Consider the following 20,321-nt stretch of genomic DNA (forward strand, 5'->3'; position numbering starts at 1 on the left):
GGATGTGGTACCTTAATGAACATGTTTACATGTATTTAAAAGGTTGTTCAAACAGATGAAACAGCACGGAAGCCAGACCAGATTCCTATCAGCAGTGAAGATGAGAGGCATGCTATTTCCCAACTAGAAAAGATTATGTCATCTAATAAAGCTACCACAAGTAAGAACTAATCTTTATTAAAATGTTTTGAACTTGGAGAGATTTCTATTTTGTTAAGTTCTACACCCAAAAGCTTATGGGATTTAATAACAATAATAGTAATGGTATTAGTTGATTTCTTGATCTGAAGAAAGATACTGTTCATCTTTAACTGTGACTGAATTCATAATTTTCTTCACCATTGCCCTACTCTCAAAAGCTCAAATGTAATCTGCTTTGTTATTGTTCTGAATGTTTTAGGTTCTGTTGTGACTCTTTTTTAACTTATAACTAGCATAATGAACTTTAAGAAGTAGAGTCATTAACCTTAGACAAGTAAGTCACTTCAGGATAAAAATGCATAGACAGATTTTTTTTTTTTTTCTTGGCTTCTTAGTTTCCATAATTACAGGGAATACAAACTGACCTACACACATACTTTGTCTTGAACATAGGGAAACTGAACAGTTAATTCCTTAAAAACAGAGCTACTACCCTGTTTCCCCGAAAATAAGACAGTGTCTTACATTAATTTTTTCTCCCAAAGTTGCGCTAGGTCTTACTTTCAGGGGATGTCTTATCTTTTCATGCGCTAGGTCTTATTTTCAGAGGATGTCTTATTTTCGGGGAAACACGGTAGTTCATGTTTTTAGACTTGCTCACCATTTTTCTATTACATAAATCAACAATTTCCAAACTTTTGGATTTTATGCACTGACCAGTAAAATTCAGGGAAAACAACCAGGATTAGCCTACTATTTCTTTTACAAATAAAAGGTAACCATCTTAGTTTAGTCATTATAGTTCTGGAAAAAAAACATACTATCATTTCTTGCTTTTTCATTTCATCACAAATCAAATTATACCTATCTACAGAATGATTATGGGTACCACTGATCTAGAAATCTTTAAAAAAGAATCATATTTTTATTTGACCATCTTACCCTATTCTTAGTTATCAGAGGTCAAATGTTTTAGAGTAGTATGTTTCAAATCAACCTTCAAACAATACCCACTGTTGCCCTTTTTATTGTAAACCACTTACAAGCAGATGTGGCACATGTCTTTCTTATTTTTCTATTTTTTAGAAAGGTTTTTATAATCTAGAAACTTCTCTAATCTAGTGATATAAAAGCCATTATTTTCATTTCCTTCAATGTCTGCAGTTCCTTGCATTTTTCTTATACATTTCAGTCATTCAAAAACATAAACAAACCAGAACCTATCAGAGTAGTGAACCTACATTGCTTTTCACCTGATAAAATCTTTACCACTTACTAGGAAACTATTTTTCTTGTTGTTATGATCAGGTGACCTTCAGATGTCAGTCCTTTCATTTGAAAAAGATGATGATCATAATGGACACATAGATTTCATCACGGCTGCATCAAATCTTCGTGCTAAAATGTATAGCATTGAACCAGCTGACCGTTTCAAAACAAAGCGCATAGCTGGTAAAATTATACCTGCTATAGCAACAACCACTGCTGCAGTTTCTGGCTTGGTAAGTTTGTTGTTCTTTCAGTGAAAATGCATCTTTTTCGTCGCCTCTTTCCTTTTTCCCCATTATACTACCTCCAAACAGTCACTCAGAGATCTTAGAAAAGGAGAGAGATACATATTGATCTTATAATTTAAAATTGCAAGACATTTTTTAAAATACAGTAATCTGCATTTAATATTTAATATTTATAAGTATACAAACCTTTTTTTAAATATATTTCTATTGATTTCAGAGAGGAAGGGGGAGAGAGAGATACTGAAACATCAATAATGAGAGAGAATCATTGATCAGCTGCCTCCTGCGTGCGCCACACTGGGGATTGAGTGCAACCCCAGGCAGGTGCCCCATCTAGGAATCAAACTGACCTCCTGATTCATAGGTTGACACTCAACCAGTGAGCCATGCCATTATAACATTAAAAAAAAATCTGTCAAGATAGTTTAATTTTTCTTACAGGCACTAATCCTTTTAATCATCTTTGTGTTCTCCATACCAAGCAGGATTCTTTTTCTTGAATAAAATAAACTGCCCTGATCTTTGCTATTGGATTTTTAGTGCTCTGCACTTTCTTACAATTTAATCTTCCCTAATGATTCAGAATCTTTACAATGGCCCTACTTACTACCCCATATACAGTGTTATACGTAGAATCATGTAATTATCTGCCTCTATATTGTATTCTTAGACTATTTTATTTTTGAGTTCTGCTATCTGCTTTCAAAGTAGTAAGATTACCTGTTTAAGTTAAGATATTCTTTTAATAACTTTGTTCACCATGTAGAGAACAGGTAGGGAGTTTGAAAGTATATACGCTAAAACTGGAGAGGTTTATAAAAAATTTATATTGCTCTAGTCCAGAGTAAAATCTTTACAGAAAAATGCTTGAGAAGAATTTAGTGATATTGAGTAGAGGTAATTAAAGTCATTAATAGTTTTAGGCTTTTTATATAATCAGTTTACTTTTTTTTTTAATCCAGGTTGCATTGGAGATTATCAAAGTAGCTGCTGGCTATCCCTTTGAAGCTTACAAAAATTGTTTCCTTAACTTAGCCATTCCAATTATAGTGTTTACAGAAACAACTGAAGTAAGAAAAACTGAAATCAGGTACGCATGAAGGTCTATTTCTCGTACATAATGAGAATAAAATTTTTACCTTTCAAAAGGGAAAAATACTAATTTCACATTTCCTTTTTTTCTAAATCTATAAATTCTTGCCAATACTTCAAGAACAAGTGAAACTCCTATCTTCTTGACGTATTTTTTACTAAACTAGCCATTGAACTCTCCCAATACTTAATCTGTCACACTGTTTATCATTTACTGTTTTATGGTTTCATACACCTAACTTAAATAAATTAGAAGACGCCTTGGTGTCTGACTAATGGATCATCCAATTTAGAATCTAGTTCCAAAAGCTATGTGACAAGGCAAAGCATTGTCCTGGATCTTTATTTTTGGCTTTCCAGACTGGCAACAACCAAAAATTTGAAAACATCTATTTTGGCAAGAGTGTGAGAAAGCACTTTCTTATATTACTAATGAGAGTATAAAGTAGTGTAACCCATAATATGGGGAATATAACACTGTATTTCAAATTTGCAGATACATTTACATTTACATTCATATCAAATGATAATATTTACAAGCTATTCATTCTGACATAATTTGTCATAACCAAAGATTAGAGCAACCCAACTGTTCAATAGTAGGGCACTATAATATCCACACAATGAAACTCATGCAGGTATTTAAAAAAAAAAAAAACAAAGAGGGGGAGGACTCTATCACTAAGTCATACTGATTTATAATGAGATGCTAGAAAAACCAATAAGGAACTGAAAAAAGTGGTTACATACGTGGCATTTTGGAGAAACAAGTTTATGGGATAATTAGTCGTATTTTCCTTTTTTCCCCTACATCAATATCTAGCTAACTGAGAGCTTTTTATTATTAAAGGAAAGAAAATTAAAATGTTTTTGTTCTGAATATCTTTCTACAACAGAAATGGAATATCATTTACAATTTGGGACCGATGGACTATACATGGAAAAGAAGATTTCACCCTCTTGGATTTTATAAATGCTGTCAAAGTGAGACACGTATTCACTTAGTTGCTTTGAGTTTGTTTTTTATACATTAGTTGCTTTTGAGTTTTTATACATAATTTTATGGGATAATTTAATAAGTATTATTTTTACTGGCTGTAAAACTTTGTCACACAAAACTTTAGATTGAGCTTTGATTATTGTTTTCTCTTTTGGATATTCACTTTCAGGAAAAGTACGGAATTGAGCCAACAATGGTGGTACAAGGCGTCAAAATGCTTTATGTTCCGATAATGCCTGGTCATGCAAAAAGATTGAAGTTAACGTAAGTATTATACACTATGTGCAAAAGAGTCAAAGGAATTGAAGCATATAAGCTGGATGCACACTGGAAAATTAAATATAGAAGTTTATCAAAATTCAGATAGAAGTATGTGTTTTACGTCTTATGCTCAGTTGGCTACCTCTCAAGAGAGATTCATCTATCTATACTAATAAAATAGTAATATGCTAATTAGACCAGGAGACCTTTCAGACATCCTTCTGGACAAAGCCATGTTGGTGGTGCTGAGGCAGAGGCAGTTAGGGGCAATCAGGCTGGCAGGGGAGAACAGTTAGAGGGATCAGGCTGGCAGGGGAGTACAGGAGGATCAGGCCAGCAGGGGAGGGCGATCAGGCTGACGGGATGACAGTTGGGGGTGATCAGGGAGGCAAGAAGAGAGGTTAGGGGCAATAAGGCAAGCAGGCAGCTGAGCAGTTAGGAGCCAGTAGTCCCAGATTGCGAGAGGGATGTTCGACTGCCGGTTTAGGCCCTATTGGAGTCACATATCCCCAAGGGGTCCTGATTGGAGAGGGTGCAGGCTGAGGGAACCCTCCTCCGCTGTGCATGAGTTTTGTGCACTGGGGCCACTAGTAAGATTATAATACCCTTGTGAATGTATTGTATTTCAGTGTTAACTTTTCAGCCAATAGGCTTAGAAACCTGATTTGATCAACATTCCAAGTGAAAATAGATCCACTCCTCCTGGAATATGAGACTGAAGTATAAAAACAAAAATGCCAAATTGTTATATTCATTCATTCACCATTTATTTTTAAGGAGTATCTACCATGTGCCAGATACTTTTGTAAGCATTAGGGGCATAACTGTGCAAAGCCAAGTCCCTGTCCTGTTGGAGAGTTTACATAACAACTAGACAGTACATCAGATAGTGTTAAATGCTATGTAGAAAAGAAAACAGAATAAGGGGGTAAATTACTGTGTTATATTAAGTAGTCTAGTTATTTCCTTTGCTTGTCATAGGAACCAAAAAAGCCAGTCTTTACAGTGGTCTGCAAGGCCCTAAATCAGCGGTTCTCTACCTATGGGTCACAACAGGTTGAGAACCGCTGCTGTAGAGCCTAAGACCATCAGAAAACACAGATATTTACATTATGATTCATAACTAGCAAAATTACAGTTATGAAGTAGCAACGAAATAATTTTATGGTTGGGGGCCACCACAACATGAGGATTTGTATTAAAGGATTTCAGCATTAGAAAGGTTGAGAACCTCTGCCCTAAATGATCTGGTTCACAGTTAGTCCTCTAAATTTCTTTCATACTTCTCTCCCTTTACTCTCAAAATTCTACCTATACTGGTCATTCTTTTCTTTGAACACTCCAGTCATGCACTAGCATGAAACCTTTGCTCTAGTTGTTTGTTCTGCTTGTAACTCTTTCTGAGATAACAACCTGCCTAATTCTCACCTCTGGTCTTTGCACCTCTTGAAGAGGCCTCCATGAGCCCTGTTAAAATACTGCATCCTATCTGCTGCCCCCTCCTCACATGCCTGATCTCCTTTGCTCTACTTTTCTCTTTTACATAAAATTCATCACTGACTTATAGCTACTATATAATGTTTGTTATTAATTACTATATAATGTTTATTATTAATATTAGCTTCAAAAGGGGTAGAAATCTTTATTTACACTGATATATTTCAAGAACTTAGAACAATGCCTGGAACAAAATAGACATTAATAAATATTTGTCATATGAATAAATGAATCTCCACAGGATGGTGCTGTAACAGATATGTCAGCTTTAACTCTGATGATCAGTTAGTGAGGTTATTCACTGTTTTTTATTATAATGCAGTCCTAATTATCTATACTTCACAAACAGAACTATTATATTAGCTAAGGCATTAATTTGGCTCATATTGGTTGTGTGTTTTTTTTTTTGTTTTTTATTCAGATCCTAAATATCTTTTGGATAAAGAGTAGTATTTAGAATTATGTCATATAGTACCTAGATGAGATTGGAATGTGTGGTCCTAAAGTGTATTAACTAGTGAAATTGAAAATTTGCTGTGAATAATTCATAAAAATGCTTTAAAGAATTGGCCAATATGTGTAAGCTCCAGCATGATGTATTGTGAATGATATTTTTCATTTGATTACATTGTTTATTTAGCAGATAATTTACTGAGTACCTATGAAGTGTCTGGATAAGCTTGGCTTCAGAAATACCTGCGTTCACATCCTTCCTCAGCTATTTAATTGTTTTGTCACACGTATTTGTAGTTTATTGAACTTTTTTGAAACTTAGTTTTCTATCCATAAACATGGATGTTTGTGCTATTGAATACTAAAATAATAGTAAGGGCTAGTATTGTAATAGCAAGTAAAAAATATTCAATAAATATTACTCCTGTTAATGTTTTGTCATCATACATCTTTATCAAATAGACCTTGCTCTCAAGGAGTTCACAGATTAAGGGAAAGTCACATGTTAATAATTAAAATATAATTGAAGAATTATTATAATAAAGGTTTTTACAGAATACTCTGGATACTACTAAATCAAACCTTCTGCTTAGGGTAGATTTTATTTGCACTACTTTTGAAAATGGATTATATCAGGCAAAAGCAATAGTTTGTGCAATGGCATGCAGCTGATAATAAAGAGCATACATAATCTATTTGGAAAATCAAGTATTTTTGAATGACTTAAGGATGAGGTGGATAAGAGTAGTAAGTGGTGGAAAGAATGAAAGGTATATATGGGACAAAATATCTTTGTAAAATGGAAGGAGCTACTATTGAGGATTAAAGATTTTATAATACAGAGCCTGGCATGAGATAGGTATGACAGATAATATTATTAGGCAAGAGAATAATGATTTACTTAAAAGAATATTGGCAGCAGAGTAGATTGGAGGTAGAAAAGCAAATGGAGACAGCTGTCTAGAAGCTAATGCAGTAATAGTGTATATAGATGGTGGTTTGATTTAAGACAGCAGTGACAATCGCAAAAACTAAGTGGGGGCAGGGGGTTAGAGTTTTTCTAATCCATTATTTTTTTCTTTTTTCTTTTTTTTTTCTTTTTTTAAAATATATTTTATTGATTTTGTACAGAGAGGAAGGGAGAGATTTAGAGAGTCAGAAACATCGATGAGAGAGAGTCATCGAACAGCTGCCTCTTGCACACCCCCTACTGGGGATATGCCCGCAACCAGGGTACATGCCCTTGACCGGAATCGAACCCGGGTCCCTTCAGTCCCCAAGCCGACGCTCTATCCATTGAGCCAAACCGGTTTTGGCCATTATTTTTTTCAATTACAGTTTACATTCAGTGTTATTTATTCTTGTATTAGTTTCAGGTGTATAGCACAGTGATTAGATAATCATATGTTTTACAACGTCTCCCCTCCCCCTTATTTTACGTACCCCTCTGATCCCATTGGTAGTTGTTATAATGCAGTGCATGAAATTCGTGCACGGGAGCGGGGAGGACGGGGTCCCTCAGTCTGGCCTGCACCTTCTCCAATCTGGGATCCCTCTCACAATCTGGGACCGCTGGATCCTAATCACTCACCTGCCTATCTGCCTGATCCCCCCTAACCACTCTGCCTCCCTGATCACCCCTAACTGCCTCTGCCTTAATGGCCTGCTGCCCTTACTGCTCCCATGCTGACCTAATTGCCCCTAACCACCTCTGCCTGATTTCATTCCCAATTGCTTCCCCAGCAGCTTGATCATGCCTCTCACTGCTTGCTCCCCTGCCAGCTGATCACCCCTAACTGCTTTGCTCCCCTGCTGGCCTGATCACCCCTAACCACCTATTCCTCAGTCTGACACTGTGGCTTCGTCCAGAAGATGTCCAGTCAACCCGGTCTAATTAGCATATTACCCTTTTATTAGTATAGATTATTGACTATTTTTTATGCTATAATTTACATTCCTGTGACTATTTTGTAACTACCAATTTGTTTAAGTGTTGTTGTTTTTTTGGTATGTAGGATAAACATAGGATATAAGGGAAAGGTGAAACTTAAAAATGTATTTTACTGTGATATTTCTAGCTTGCATTTGAAGATTTAAATCTTGCTTGCTTTTTACAGAGACATGAATGAGAAGAATTTATGATTTCTCTAAACTTTATAGGAGGTTTAGGAGAATTTGTTTTCTTAAGTCATTGCTTTCAAAAAGCATTTTGGGTTGTTTATGCTTTTTGTGTGTTGGAGAATTTGTTTCACTTTTTGTTTTTGTCTTTGATTAAGTGGTTTATATTCTTTATCACTATCAGCCGTGGTCCAAAGTGATCATTGTTAGATAAATGAGTGTCTTGAGTTTAGAGCTTTTAGTTTAAAAAAAAAAAAAAGAAAGAAAGAAAGAAAAAATAGATGAAAACAGATGTATTATTGGGGTTAAAATGAAAATAATGTCTAGATATAAACCCAATTCTCTGGGCAATATTAGTCAGCAAATCATTCATTTTAGGAATTTACCAAATTATTTGTCTTTCGTTATTTTTCTTAGAATGCATAAACTTGTAAAACCTACTACTGAAAAGAAATATGTGGATCTTACTGTGTCATTTGCCCCAGACATTGATGGAGATGAAGATTTGCCTGGACCTCCAGTAAGATACTACTTTAGTCATGACACTGATTAACAGAAGTTGTCTTGAAGTTGCTGTAGGACTTCTTTGATTTTAGAAAGAGTGACTTAATTCAGAGCTTCAAAATGAGCTCATATTACCATGGATCTCTTTTTGAGGAAAACTTAATTTAAGGGACATAACATTAAGAAACTACACTGAAGAACTGAAAAACCTTTCCGAGCACAGTATACACTTGTTATGTGGATATGATGACAAGCAACTTTGAATTGGAATGCCATTTTATAATGCTTTCAACAAATTTGTGTATTAACTTCTCTGGATGAATAGAAAGGAAGAAATGTATCCATGACCAGAAAAGATAAAAGATTAAGGAAATTAAAGTAACAAATGCAACTATTCAAAAAGTTTAATCCTATTTTATGAATTTCTTATTTGTTTAGTTTTTGAGGCCTGTTTTTCTATACAAATAGTGTCAGATACCTATACCTCTCATGATTAGACTTTGAATTTAATACCAGTGGGAAGAAGAGATGGTGGATGAAGAGTAGACATTTTAAGTTTCACAGTTGCAGTTTACTGTTCTATTACCTCTGCTAGTTTAACCAGAGTTTGTTATGTCACCATCTCCCAAAAGTCAGGATCTTTGTTTTTAGTATTAATGTTGGAAGGCCTGAACAGTAGGTCAGATGACTAATGTTAACTGTATTACATGGACTCTAACAACCCTCTTAGAGAATCTGTGAATGTGAATAGATGTAGCTAATCATTTGATTCTTCAGTATGCTTTCTCATGTGGCCGTTTTATTTATTTGGAATTCTAGACCTGATTGTCATAGCATATAAGATTAAAAGGTCTTGTGAAGGGAGTGTTTTTAGAAGTAGATGAAAACTAGAAATTAAAAAATTATCACTAGTTGAGTCTTGGATTCCCCCCCCCCCCCCCCAGCAACCTAATGGACAGGAAATAATAATTTAATATTTTATGTTAAAAAGAAACATTGTTTTATTCTGCATTCCCAGAAAGGGAGTTGATGAAAATAAAAATTTATTTTTTTAGGTTTTTTTATGACAAAAACTTTGTTTTCTGCTGTGAGCTGTTGCATATGTTCATATAAATGCTATCATTAAAATGACATAAAGTATACTCAACACTGTAAACTCAATGAAAACAGCAAGTGTTTCTTTTTTCTAAGACTACCGTGTATTTTAAAGCAAGTTTAACCCACAAAACTCATTTTCCTCTAGCTGCTTTTCTTCTGCTCCCCTGTTCAGACCATTAGTAGGTACTTTGATAAATTAAAAACTAATTTTACATCAGTATTACTCTAGTTAGGTATATTTTTATATCTCAACTTAACTTTTATTTTGTTTGCAAATACTTTAAATGACTATCAACCAGCTTTATTATTTTATTCTTTTGTGAAAGTATTATCCAGTTGAGAAAATAAATTTCTTTAGGAGTAGAAGGTGAAATTGTATGGTTAACAGATAGATAATCAGTGCATTGGGAGGTAGAGAAAAGTAGACAGGATGAATTATAGGAAATGGCTACCTTTGAAATAAGCAATTTTTGGTTCCTCATATCCTACTCTATCCAATTGTGCTTATTAGAAATGTAATGCTTAAAATTAATGTTACTTAAAATTGAATCCAGAAACATCAAAGTTCTATGACTTAGAACTTTATAGGGTAGGAATAATAAAAGGACTTTTCTCTAAGAAGCCTTTTCCCACTTTTATATTGTTTTGTGCTCCATGATAGTAACTGATACTTTCCATGTAGCCATTTAATAAGTCAACTATGATCTAACAGCTTGCTTATCATTTGGTATAAATCTCCAAATCTCTTCCAAAGTAAATTTAGAACATGCTCTCAATTCTTATTTATAGAGACCAGTACTTTAGCACAGTGTTTTTCAACCTTTTTTGGGCAAAGGCACACTTGTTTCATGAAAAAAATCACGAGGCACACCACCATTAGAAAATGTTAAAAAATTTAACTCTGTGCCTACATTGACTATATATAAAGTAATTCTCTTGAATAGGAATCAAATAAACACAAAGAAAGTATTTTATAATTATTATGAAATATTAAGTAAACAAAATAGTGAAAAATTATAAAATTCTTGTCTTGTCTGCACCTACGGCACACCAGGCAACATCTCGCGGCACACTAGTGTGCCGCGGAACAGCGGTTGAAAAACGCTGCTTTAGCAGATACAAACAAAATCAACGGGATTAAACCTGAAACCCTTTTGTTGTTGCTTTTTTTTCTCTGTAGTTAATGGTTATTGCTATTAGTTTCTTCTGTTTAGTTCTACTAAGCTAGAAAGCCAAGGTGAAGTACTGATAATTTTTTTCATTCTCTAGTTTATTTCTGTACTATGAGATTATTATTGATGATTGCAATACCAGGTGCAAAAATTAATTATTTGTTTTTGTATGGTACCACTAAGTAATTTTTTACTTATTAAAAATAAATTAAAGAAATTTGAAAGAAAGAAAAAAGAAATTTGACAATATCTTTATAAATCCAGAGATTCCAATTTTACTATTTATTTTGTGGGTAATGTTGCTTTGATGTTTACTAATTTTCAAATTTTGCAGTCATGGAGATACAGCAGTCACCGGATGTGAAGGGACATTACTTCAAAGTTCTTTTGGCTCCTGGAAATTCTGTTAAAACAATTGGGGGTAAATGATGGTGACCATATAAAACCCAGAAGATCTGCCAAGTCCCAAACTATTAGCTGCAAATTTCTAATGTCCATTTTAGAGTTCAGAGCAGTTATGTTAATTTATCTGTAAGTTCTTTTAAATTGTTCCAAAGGTAGAACTTGAAAATAGATGTGTATCATTTAAGTCCACGATTTTATAATTAGTAAAATGAAGACAACAAGAAAATTGTTCTCTTGAGATTTTGAGAGGAAAAAAAAAACAACCTTTGACCTAATAATTCATAATGAATATTATCAAAAATTCATTGTAATCATCTATATAATAAAAGCCTAAGCAACCATTACAACAGAACGACTGGTCGCTATAATGCACACTGACCACCAGGGGGTCAAATGCTCAATGCATGAGCTGTCCCCTGGTGGTCAATGTGCTCCCACAGAGGGGAGCAGCGGTGGTAGGAGCCTCTCCCGCCTCCACGGCAGTGCAAAGGAGCAGCAAGCCAAGTGGTAAGGAGCGGGGAATCCCAGACTGCAGGCTGCAAGAGAACACAGGCTCTTCCCTAGTGCATGAATTTCATGCACCGGGCCTCTATTAAGTATATAATTACTCAGTATAGAATCACTAGGTATGAGTTTGGCTATTTTACTTTTAACGAATTCAATAGGACATTGAGGTCTTAGAGATCATAGTAGCTAATGAGAAGGTAATTTGTGTTTATTTTTGTCATGCTGTGTCCTATCTTTGTTTTTTTTTTAATTGAGAAACAAATATTCAAAAAATATATTCAAAAGAGTGCATAAAATATAAATACATAGTGTAAGGAATCATTTTAAGGTAGCTATTTGTATAGCTAGCTCACAAATCAAAAGAACATTGACAGAAACTCCCCTTGTAGTCCTTTCCTAATCAGCCAGCTTCTCCCCACAGAGCTTCTGGCGATAATACCACCCTCCCTCCTGTGATAAGTAATTTGTATTTATTTTTAGTGTTACCATCTGTGTCATAGTTAAACAATGCCATTTACTTTTTGATGCTTTTGAACTTTTATGTAAATGGAACCATACTATATTCTGTGGCTGCTGCTTTCATTGAACAAGGAATGAATTCATGTTGCCTGTAGCTATACTTCATTCATCATTATTGTATAATTTAACTTTACAGTAACATACCGCAATTTATTCATTCTATTGACTGCAGACAATTCTGATGTTTTTAGTTTGGGGCAATCACAGTTCCCAATGAACATTATTATGTGTATCTCCTAGTGCAGGTATAACTTAGAAATGGGATTGCTTGGTCATAGAGTATTTATATCTTAAAAATTAAGAGATAACAGTTTTTCCTGAGCAATAGAGAAGTCCTATTTCTCAATTGTGCATACACGAAACACAGTTTATTTTTGTATTATTATTTATTGATGATTGTATCAATATTATTTTTCATACAAACGACTGTAAACCTACTTTTACCCTGCTCTGATATTGATATATATGTATCTGTTTCTGAATTTTTTTTGTTCCTTTTCTATACTTGTGCTGTCTATTGTCTTCATCATTACAGCTAATATATTGTTTTTTATATTTGGCAGAACTAGTAAGACTGTCTTGGTTATTCTTAGCCCTTTGTATTTTCAGTTCTCAAATTTCTATTTGCAAATATGGAAATCTGTCACTCTTGCAGTTTCTAATTGTCTTGCTGTAATTTTCAGTCTTTTATCTAAATCTATATGAACATGAAAACCCCCTATTATTTTATAATCTGTGTTTAATAATTCCCAAATCTGAAATTCTCTTGGTCTTGATTTTTATTTTTATTTTGTTTCTGCTAATCCTCATTTTTTATATTTTTGTATGTCTTTCTATTTTTTAGTGTATGCCAACAACACTATATTTGAAAAATTGTAGAAGCAATTTGATGCCCAGTATGATCATTTTCATCCTCTACAGAATTATTTCCTATGCTCTACCAGATACTTGGGCACTAGTAGTTTGGGATCATTTTTACCCAGTTTTAGAAACTGAGATTTTCTAAGTCATCCATGTCACACAGAGCTGAACTGTAGACTGTAGTAGTACTCTTTCTTCCTGTTAACCCTTACTCCTACAATCCAGAAGGGTTGCAAAGTGTGGGCTGGGGTTAATAGGGTCCCTACCTCTTGGCTGGCACTAGATTCAATCTTTGAATCCCTAGCACCTTAGCTGTGCTCACCTTCTCAGTAGACTCATAAATTTCCCAAAGTTCTCAGAGAACAAGTGATCCTAAACAAAGGGTACACCTTAATGAAGTTCTATTTTTCTAAGATATTAGCCTGATAATTGTTTACTGAAACTCTGATACCTTCCCAACATTTTTTAAATACATTTTGTCCAACTTCTGTAAATATTCTCAAATAAGTATGTTAAACCGAATGACTTAGCCATTTCATTTCTTAACTGTTGGTTAGTATAAAATATAATTGATGTCTTTGTATTGCTTCTGTATCTAAAAACTTACTAAACTCTAATGATTCTTATAATTATTTGTAAATTCTTTTGGACCTATATAATCTTTAAAGAGGGATTAAGATTTAAATTTTGTTTTTGTTAATCTTCTCTGTTGTATGTTACTTTTCGTTTCCATTAATTTCTGCTTTTATCAATATTACTTAGTTTTTTTCTATTTTCTTTAGGGTTTTTTTTACTGTTCTTTTTCTAACTTCTTGAGATGAATGCTTGCTTCATTTTCAGCCTATCTTCAAACATGAATTTAAAAGTCATAAATATCTCTATATTACTATAATATTTTAGTTACATTATATCATACTTTAATTGTTGTTGTAGCCACATTCCACAGTTTTGATATATATGAAGGGTGTGACAAAAGTAGGTTTACGGTTGTAAGTACACAAAACAGTTTATTCTTGTATTATTTATTATTATATTATTTTCTATATAAATAATTGTAAACCTACTTTTGCCCCACCCTTTGTGTGTATGTGTATTTATTTATTTACTAGAGGCCCGGCGCATGAAATTCGTGTGTGGGTATGGTCCCTAGGCCTGGCCTGCGACCAGAGCCATCTTTCCCTGCTGTCTGCAGTTGGCCCTGCCCCCCATCGCCACCCATCCCCAGTTCTCCATTTTCCATCAGGTGATCGGAGCCAGTTGGATGGGGGGAGGAACCAAGAGTTCAGCCATTCTGCCTGCTTGCCGGCCCTGCCCCCTCTGTGTGTGGGGTGACCAGTGGGATGGGGGCCCTGGCCTGGCGCCACCCGTGTCCTCCGCCACTGACCCACAGTCCCCCATTCACCATTGGGCAATTGGAGCCTGCCAGCTGGGGAAATGGACCGAGAGATGGTCATTGCACCGCATAATGACTGGAGCAGTCATTCTGGTTGTTCCACCTTTAGGGTCAAAGCACATATTACCCTATATGATTTATGGTTATTTAGCATAGAGGCTTGGTGCACAGGTAGGGGCCAGCCAGCCTGCCCTGATGGGGGCCCCGGATCAGGGTGGGGTCCCTGCTCGGGGGATGGGCCAGTCAGGGCGAGGGGCCGCTGGGCGGTTTGCAGGCTGGCCATATCCCCAGTCATTCTGGTCTCTGGTCATTCCACTGTTTTGGTTGCTGGGCTTTTATTGTATAGGATTGTTAATATTTAAAATGTTTTCTATTTTTCATTAGGAGTTCCTCTTTGACTCTTGATTTTTTTAGGAGAGTGTTTCTTCATATCAGCGGAGTTTGAATTTTGGGGCTTTTTAAATTTAATTTGGTAATTTATGTCATAACTGGAACACTTATGCCATTTATATTCCATGTAATTACTGGTAGATTTATTTAAGCCATTTTATTTTATGGGGATTTTCTGTTCTGTGATTTTTTTTTTTTTCTAATTTCTTACCTTTTTAAATTTGTATTTACTTAGTTTCTTTACTCCATTTATTGCCAATTCTCTCAACACTAGACTACATTTCTCCTTTACCATTAGGCTTTTTTTAGGTTCCATAAAGAGCACTAAAAGGAAACTAGAATGCTGGACAAATGAAGAAGAGACTTTTACCCTTGCTAATTGCTTCTTGATGTCAGCATGCTTTTCTTCCAGTGGTGGTGGTTGGTTTCTGGGCACTAACTGTACTCTGGCACTCTGCGGGGTATCTCATCGAGGCTTCCAGTTCTAACAATCTCACCCTCTGCCCTTTAATAGTTGTGTGCCTTGCTGACATTTTGAGTTCTGCCAAGACCTATTTAACCTATTCCTTAGGTTAAATTCTTTCTTAATATAAATGACATAGTTTCTCTTTTCCTAATTTGATAATTACACCTTTTCCTCTTTACTAGTTTAGTAGCTTTTGTCTCTTGATAATTACCTTATTTTACAATTTGCATTTACAGATTAAGACTAAATGAGTCATTATCTTTACCTTTTTGCAGATTATTTTGATAGTTTCTGAAAATATTTCTAATCTCCCATGATCTTCTAGAAGCTTGTCACACACTCCCATCCCCCGTCAAGGGATAGAGTCTATTTCCACTTCCTTTGAACCCAAACAAAATATTTTTACTGCCTCAACTGATATAACAGAAGGCAGCATATGTAACTGTATGATTTCCAACATTGGGTCAGAAAGGTTCTTTCTCCTGGCTCTTCCTTTCTTGCTTGCTGTTTCCCTCTTGGAAAGCTCATTCTTGAAATCCAGACATCATACTGTGAGGTAGCCTAACTAGCCCACATGGAGAGAATAGGTGTCAGGCATGTGCGTAAGCAAAACTTTCAGATTTCAGGCCCCAGATTTGCTGTGCTTTCCAAATACCTGACCCACAAAAATCCAAGAACACAGATTGTTTATGCAACTAAGTTTTGGGATTATTTTTTATGCTGATATAATAACTAGAATAATTCTCTAATTTCTACTTGCATACGATAGGCATATATTCTATTTCTGTTGTGCATTTTAATCCTGTTGTCTTAATTCTACAAGACTTTTATTATTTTGCTTATAGAATCAGTGTTTAGCTCTAACTAGGTTGGCTCAGTGGATGGAGCGTTGGACCTGCAGACTGAAGAGTCCCAGGTTCGATTCCAGTCAAGCGCATGTACCTTGGTTGCGGGCACAACCCCAGTGGGGGGGTATGCAGGAGGAAGCTGATTGATGTTTCTAACTCACTATCCCTCTCCCTTCCTCTCTGTAAAAAAAAAAAAAATCAATAAAATATATTTTTTTAAGAAGAGAATCAGTGTTTATATTTACCTACACAATATCACTTTTTTTGCTCTTTATTCTGTTTTCTAACTCATGCTTGCCATTTGGGATATGTTTCTATTGGGAATATTTCCTTCAGAATTTTAATTTGTGAAAGACCGCTCTGGCATACTTGCTCATGATTCTTTTGTATGAAAAATCTTTATTTTTGCCATCACTCTGCAAATATATTTTTGTTGAATGTAAAATTCTAATTTGATGTTTGTTATCTTTCAGCACGGAGATATTTTTCTGTTCTTCTTATGATTCCCTCTGTTGCTATTTAGTCAGCTGTCAGGCTACATATTAGATCTTTATCTGCATTCCTTTTATGTAGTTTAATTATGTGTCTGGATATATAATAGATTTCTTCATCTTCTCTCTTTGCCCTTCTATGATGGGTTCTTGGCCTAGAAAGTGTGGGGGGAAACCTTGATTAAATAAAGATCCAATGTCGAGGAAAAGGGCAATTCTTGATTTGCAGCATGAATTGATTTTCCTGCTTGTACTTGAAACATTGATAGTATGTTTAATAAATGTTAATTAAATACTGAATAGTCAGATGCTTTTTTGATTCTTATTTTATCCTTGACTTATAGCTTAGTTCCTAACAAATTTTTCTCTAGGAGCATTTTTTTTCAGCTGGTTAGCTTAATATCAATTATTTACGCTAACGTATTTTGAAGTGGGTTTTAATTTCTGAAGTTGGGAAAAATACATTGAGGTAAAATCTTTATTCTGATTCTCTCATTGCTCTTGCCTTTTATGTCAAGAAAACGCTAAATGCTGACATGGGTTAACACGAAACAAAAATTTCATTTCTTTGGAAACAACTTTCTCCATGTCGCCTGATTTTAACCCTTAGGGCTTTGCAACTTCCATTTCCCAGTTCAAGGCAACTTAAAGCTAAGGGCTGAAGCATTGCTACTGTGCCCCAATCAGCTATGAGCCCAAATTCCTGACACAATTTAAGGCTCCCCAGTTTTCTTAAAATTTCAGCACTATTTATCAAGATAGGTTTTACCCTTTTGTAATCTTTCTTAGAAAGTTCATTTCTACTTGCATTTACTGTTCCAGTTCACCTTTCTTTATCTTTCTGCTTTTGAAAGAAAAATGTTATTATACAGAAGATAGTCTGATTATTTGAGTCTCCATGTGTCCTTCTAATTCCACCTGTTTATGTCATTTCCTAATCTGAAATGCAGGGAAGTTGAATAATTTGGCCTGATCCCAAAGCAGACTGACCCAGTTATATTTCTAAAATTATTGGAATTTTACATCAATAGCCCATTTTGTCACCCCTTTCCATTTCCTATTTTTTCTACTCCTGCTCTGAAGATGGCCCCTAGTCAAGGCGTTGCACTGTAGCTGTGGCAGCATGAGCATCTGAAACCCCAAGAGAACTCATCCTTCTGTCAGGTCTCCTTGAACTGATCTTCACATTTAGCAAAATCCATATCAAAACCCAGGAGGACTTCTCTGTAGGTAACAAGTTCATTTTAAAACTTACTCTGAAAAGCAAAGAAACTAGACTAGGCCAAACAATGTTGAAAAGAGCAAAGTTGGACTCGTACCTCCTGATATCAAGAATTGATGTAAAGCTGAAACCGGTTTGGCTCAGCGGTAGAGCGTCGATCTGCGGACTAAAAGGTCCCGGGTTCGATTCCGGTCAAGGTCATGTACATTGGTTGCGGGCACATCCACATCCACTGTGGAGGGGGTGCAAGAGGCAGCTGGTCAATGTTTCTCTCTCATCGACGTTTCTAGCTCTCTATCTCTCTCCTTCCTCTCTGTAAAAAATCAATAAAATATAAAATAAAATAAAATAAAGAATTGATGTAAAACTGAAACCGGTTTGGCTCAGCTGTAGAGCATTGGTCTGCGGACTGAAAGGTCCCGGATTCGATTCCGGTCAAGGGCATGTACATTGGTTGCCAGCACATTCCCAGTGGGGGGGTGTACAAGAGGCAGCTGGTTGATGTTTCTCATCAACCATTCTAGCTCTCTATCTCTCTCCCTTCCTCTCTGTAAAAAAAATCAATAAAATATATTAATAAAATGAAATATGATCAGTTGATTTTTTACAAAGATGCAAAGGTGATTTAATAAAGGGTGATTTTTTTAAACAAATGTTGCTGAACAATTACATGTCTAAATGCCAATAAAATAAACCTTGATGCATCCCTTACACCTAAACAAAAATTAATTGCAAGTGGATCATAGACCAAATGTAACACATAAGACTATTAACACTTCTGGGGAGAGAAAAACAGCAAAAAAAATCTTTGTGGTTTTGTTTAGTGAAAGAGTTCTCAGATACAACACTAAAAGTAAGCAAAAGTTGATCATTTATACTTCATCAAAACTGAAAACTGCTCTTTTTTGTTTATTAAAATAATACAATAAAACAAACACAGTATTCACAAATGACATATTTGACAAAAGGACCTGTTTTTAGAACATGTACAGAAGTGTTAAAACTTAGCCACAATAAAACCACCCAATGAAAATATGGACAAAAGACTTAAACATATTTTACCAAATTCAGTATATGATTGAAAAAACATGAAAAAAATGCTTAACCCTTTGCACTCTGAACCATTCTGGACATTGGCTACCAGCTACTCGACGCTACTTTGCGGCGGAAACTCAATTCTCCGTAATCACTAATAAACTGCAATCTCCCCTGAGAGGGGACATCCGAGTGATATGCTAGAATTCCGATGTCCCCTGAGAGGGGACAGCAGAGTGCAAAGGGTTAATATAATCATTAGGGAAATACATATTAAAACCACCATGAAACCACTATACACTTAGAGGAATCTTTTTTTTTTAATGACACTAAGTGCTGGTGAGATGCAACTAGAATCCTCATGACATGAAGGACACAGATGCAGAAAGAACCATTTGTGGAAAGAGTTTGGCAGTTTTATATAAAGTTACTAGAGGCCCGGTGCACAAAATTCATTCACGGGGAGTGGGGAGAGGGAGGTTAGCTCAGCCTCTCCAATCTGGGGTTCCTCTCACAATCCAGGACTGCTCGATCCCAACTGCTCACCTGCCTTCCTGATTGCCCCTCACCATGTCTGCCTGCCAACCTGATCACCCCCAAATGACTCCTCTGCTAGCCTGATTGATGCCTAATTGCTCCCCTGCCAGACTGTTTGCCCCTAACTGCCCTCCCCTGCAGGCCGGGTCCCGTCCAACTGTTCTCCCCAGCAGGTCTGGGTCCCCTCCAACTGCCCTTCACTGTAGGCCCAGTTGTCCCCAACTTCCCTCCTCTGCCAGCCTGGTCACCCCTAACTGCCCTCCTCTGCAGGATTGATTGCCCCCAACTGCCCTCTCTTGCAGGCCTGTTCCCTCCCAACTCCCCTCCCCTGCTGGCCATCTTGTGTCCACATAGGGGCAGCAATCTTGTGTGTTGGAGTGATGATCAATCTGCATATTACGATTTTATTAGATAGGATAAAGGCCTGGTGCACGAGTGGGAGCCAGCTGGTTTGCTCTGGAGAGTGTCCTGGGTCAGGGTGCCCTGGATCAGGGTGCCCTGGATCATCCTTTGGGGCATGGGGTGGCCTGGGCAAGTGGTTTGCAGGCCGGCCACCCCCCCACACACCCTGGTGACCCAAGTGGCGGCTCTGGGATCTGGGATTTATTTATCTTCTATAATTGAAACTCTGTAGCCTTGAGTAGAGGCCAGGGCATGCCAGGATGTGCAGAAAGTTTGGCTTCCTCCATTGCCAGGAAAACCCAAGCCTCCTGCTCTCTCCATGGCCACGGCCATCGTGGTTGGGTTAATTTGTATACTCACACCTGATTGGCTGGTGTGTGTGGCTTGTGGGG

At 36.1% G+C, this 20,321-nt stretch overlaps 1 protein-coding gene across 1 annotated transcript in view; it reads left to right on the forward strand.

Moving 5' to 3' along the window:
• UBA6 (ubiquitin like modifier activating enzyme 6) overlaps positions 1 to 10,485 on the forward strand; it is a 63,457-nt gene extending 52,972 nt beyond the window's left edge. The window contains exons 28-33 of the mRNA XM_084889783.1: positions 43 to 160; positions 1,450 to 1,643; positions 2,621 to 2,748; positions 3,647 to 3,734; positions 3,920 to 4,014; positions 8,497 to 10,485. Of these exons, the coding sequence (XP_084745909.1) occupies positions 43 to 160; positions 1,450 to 1,643; positions 2,621 to 2,748; positions 3,647 to 3,734; positions 3,920 to 4,014; positions 8,497 to 8,632 (759 nt within the window). The 3' untranslated portion in view covers positions 8,633 to 10,485. The remainder of the gene's footprint in view (positions 1 to 42; positions 161 to 1,449; positions 1,644 to 2,620; positions 2,749 to 3,646; positions 3,735 to 3,919; positions 4,015 to 8,496) is intronic.
• Positions 10,486 to 20,321: the final 9,836 nt, after the last annotated feature.

The sequence above is a fragment of the Pipistrellus hanaki genome (genome assembly GCF_964339955.1).
Source record: "Pipistrellus hanaki genome assembly, chromosome: 1".
Classification (NCBI taxonomy): domain Eukaryota; kingdom Metazoa; phylum Chordata; class Mammalia; order Chiroptera; family Vespertilionidae; genus Pipistrellus; species Pipistrellus hanaki.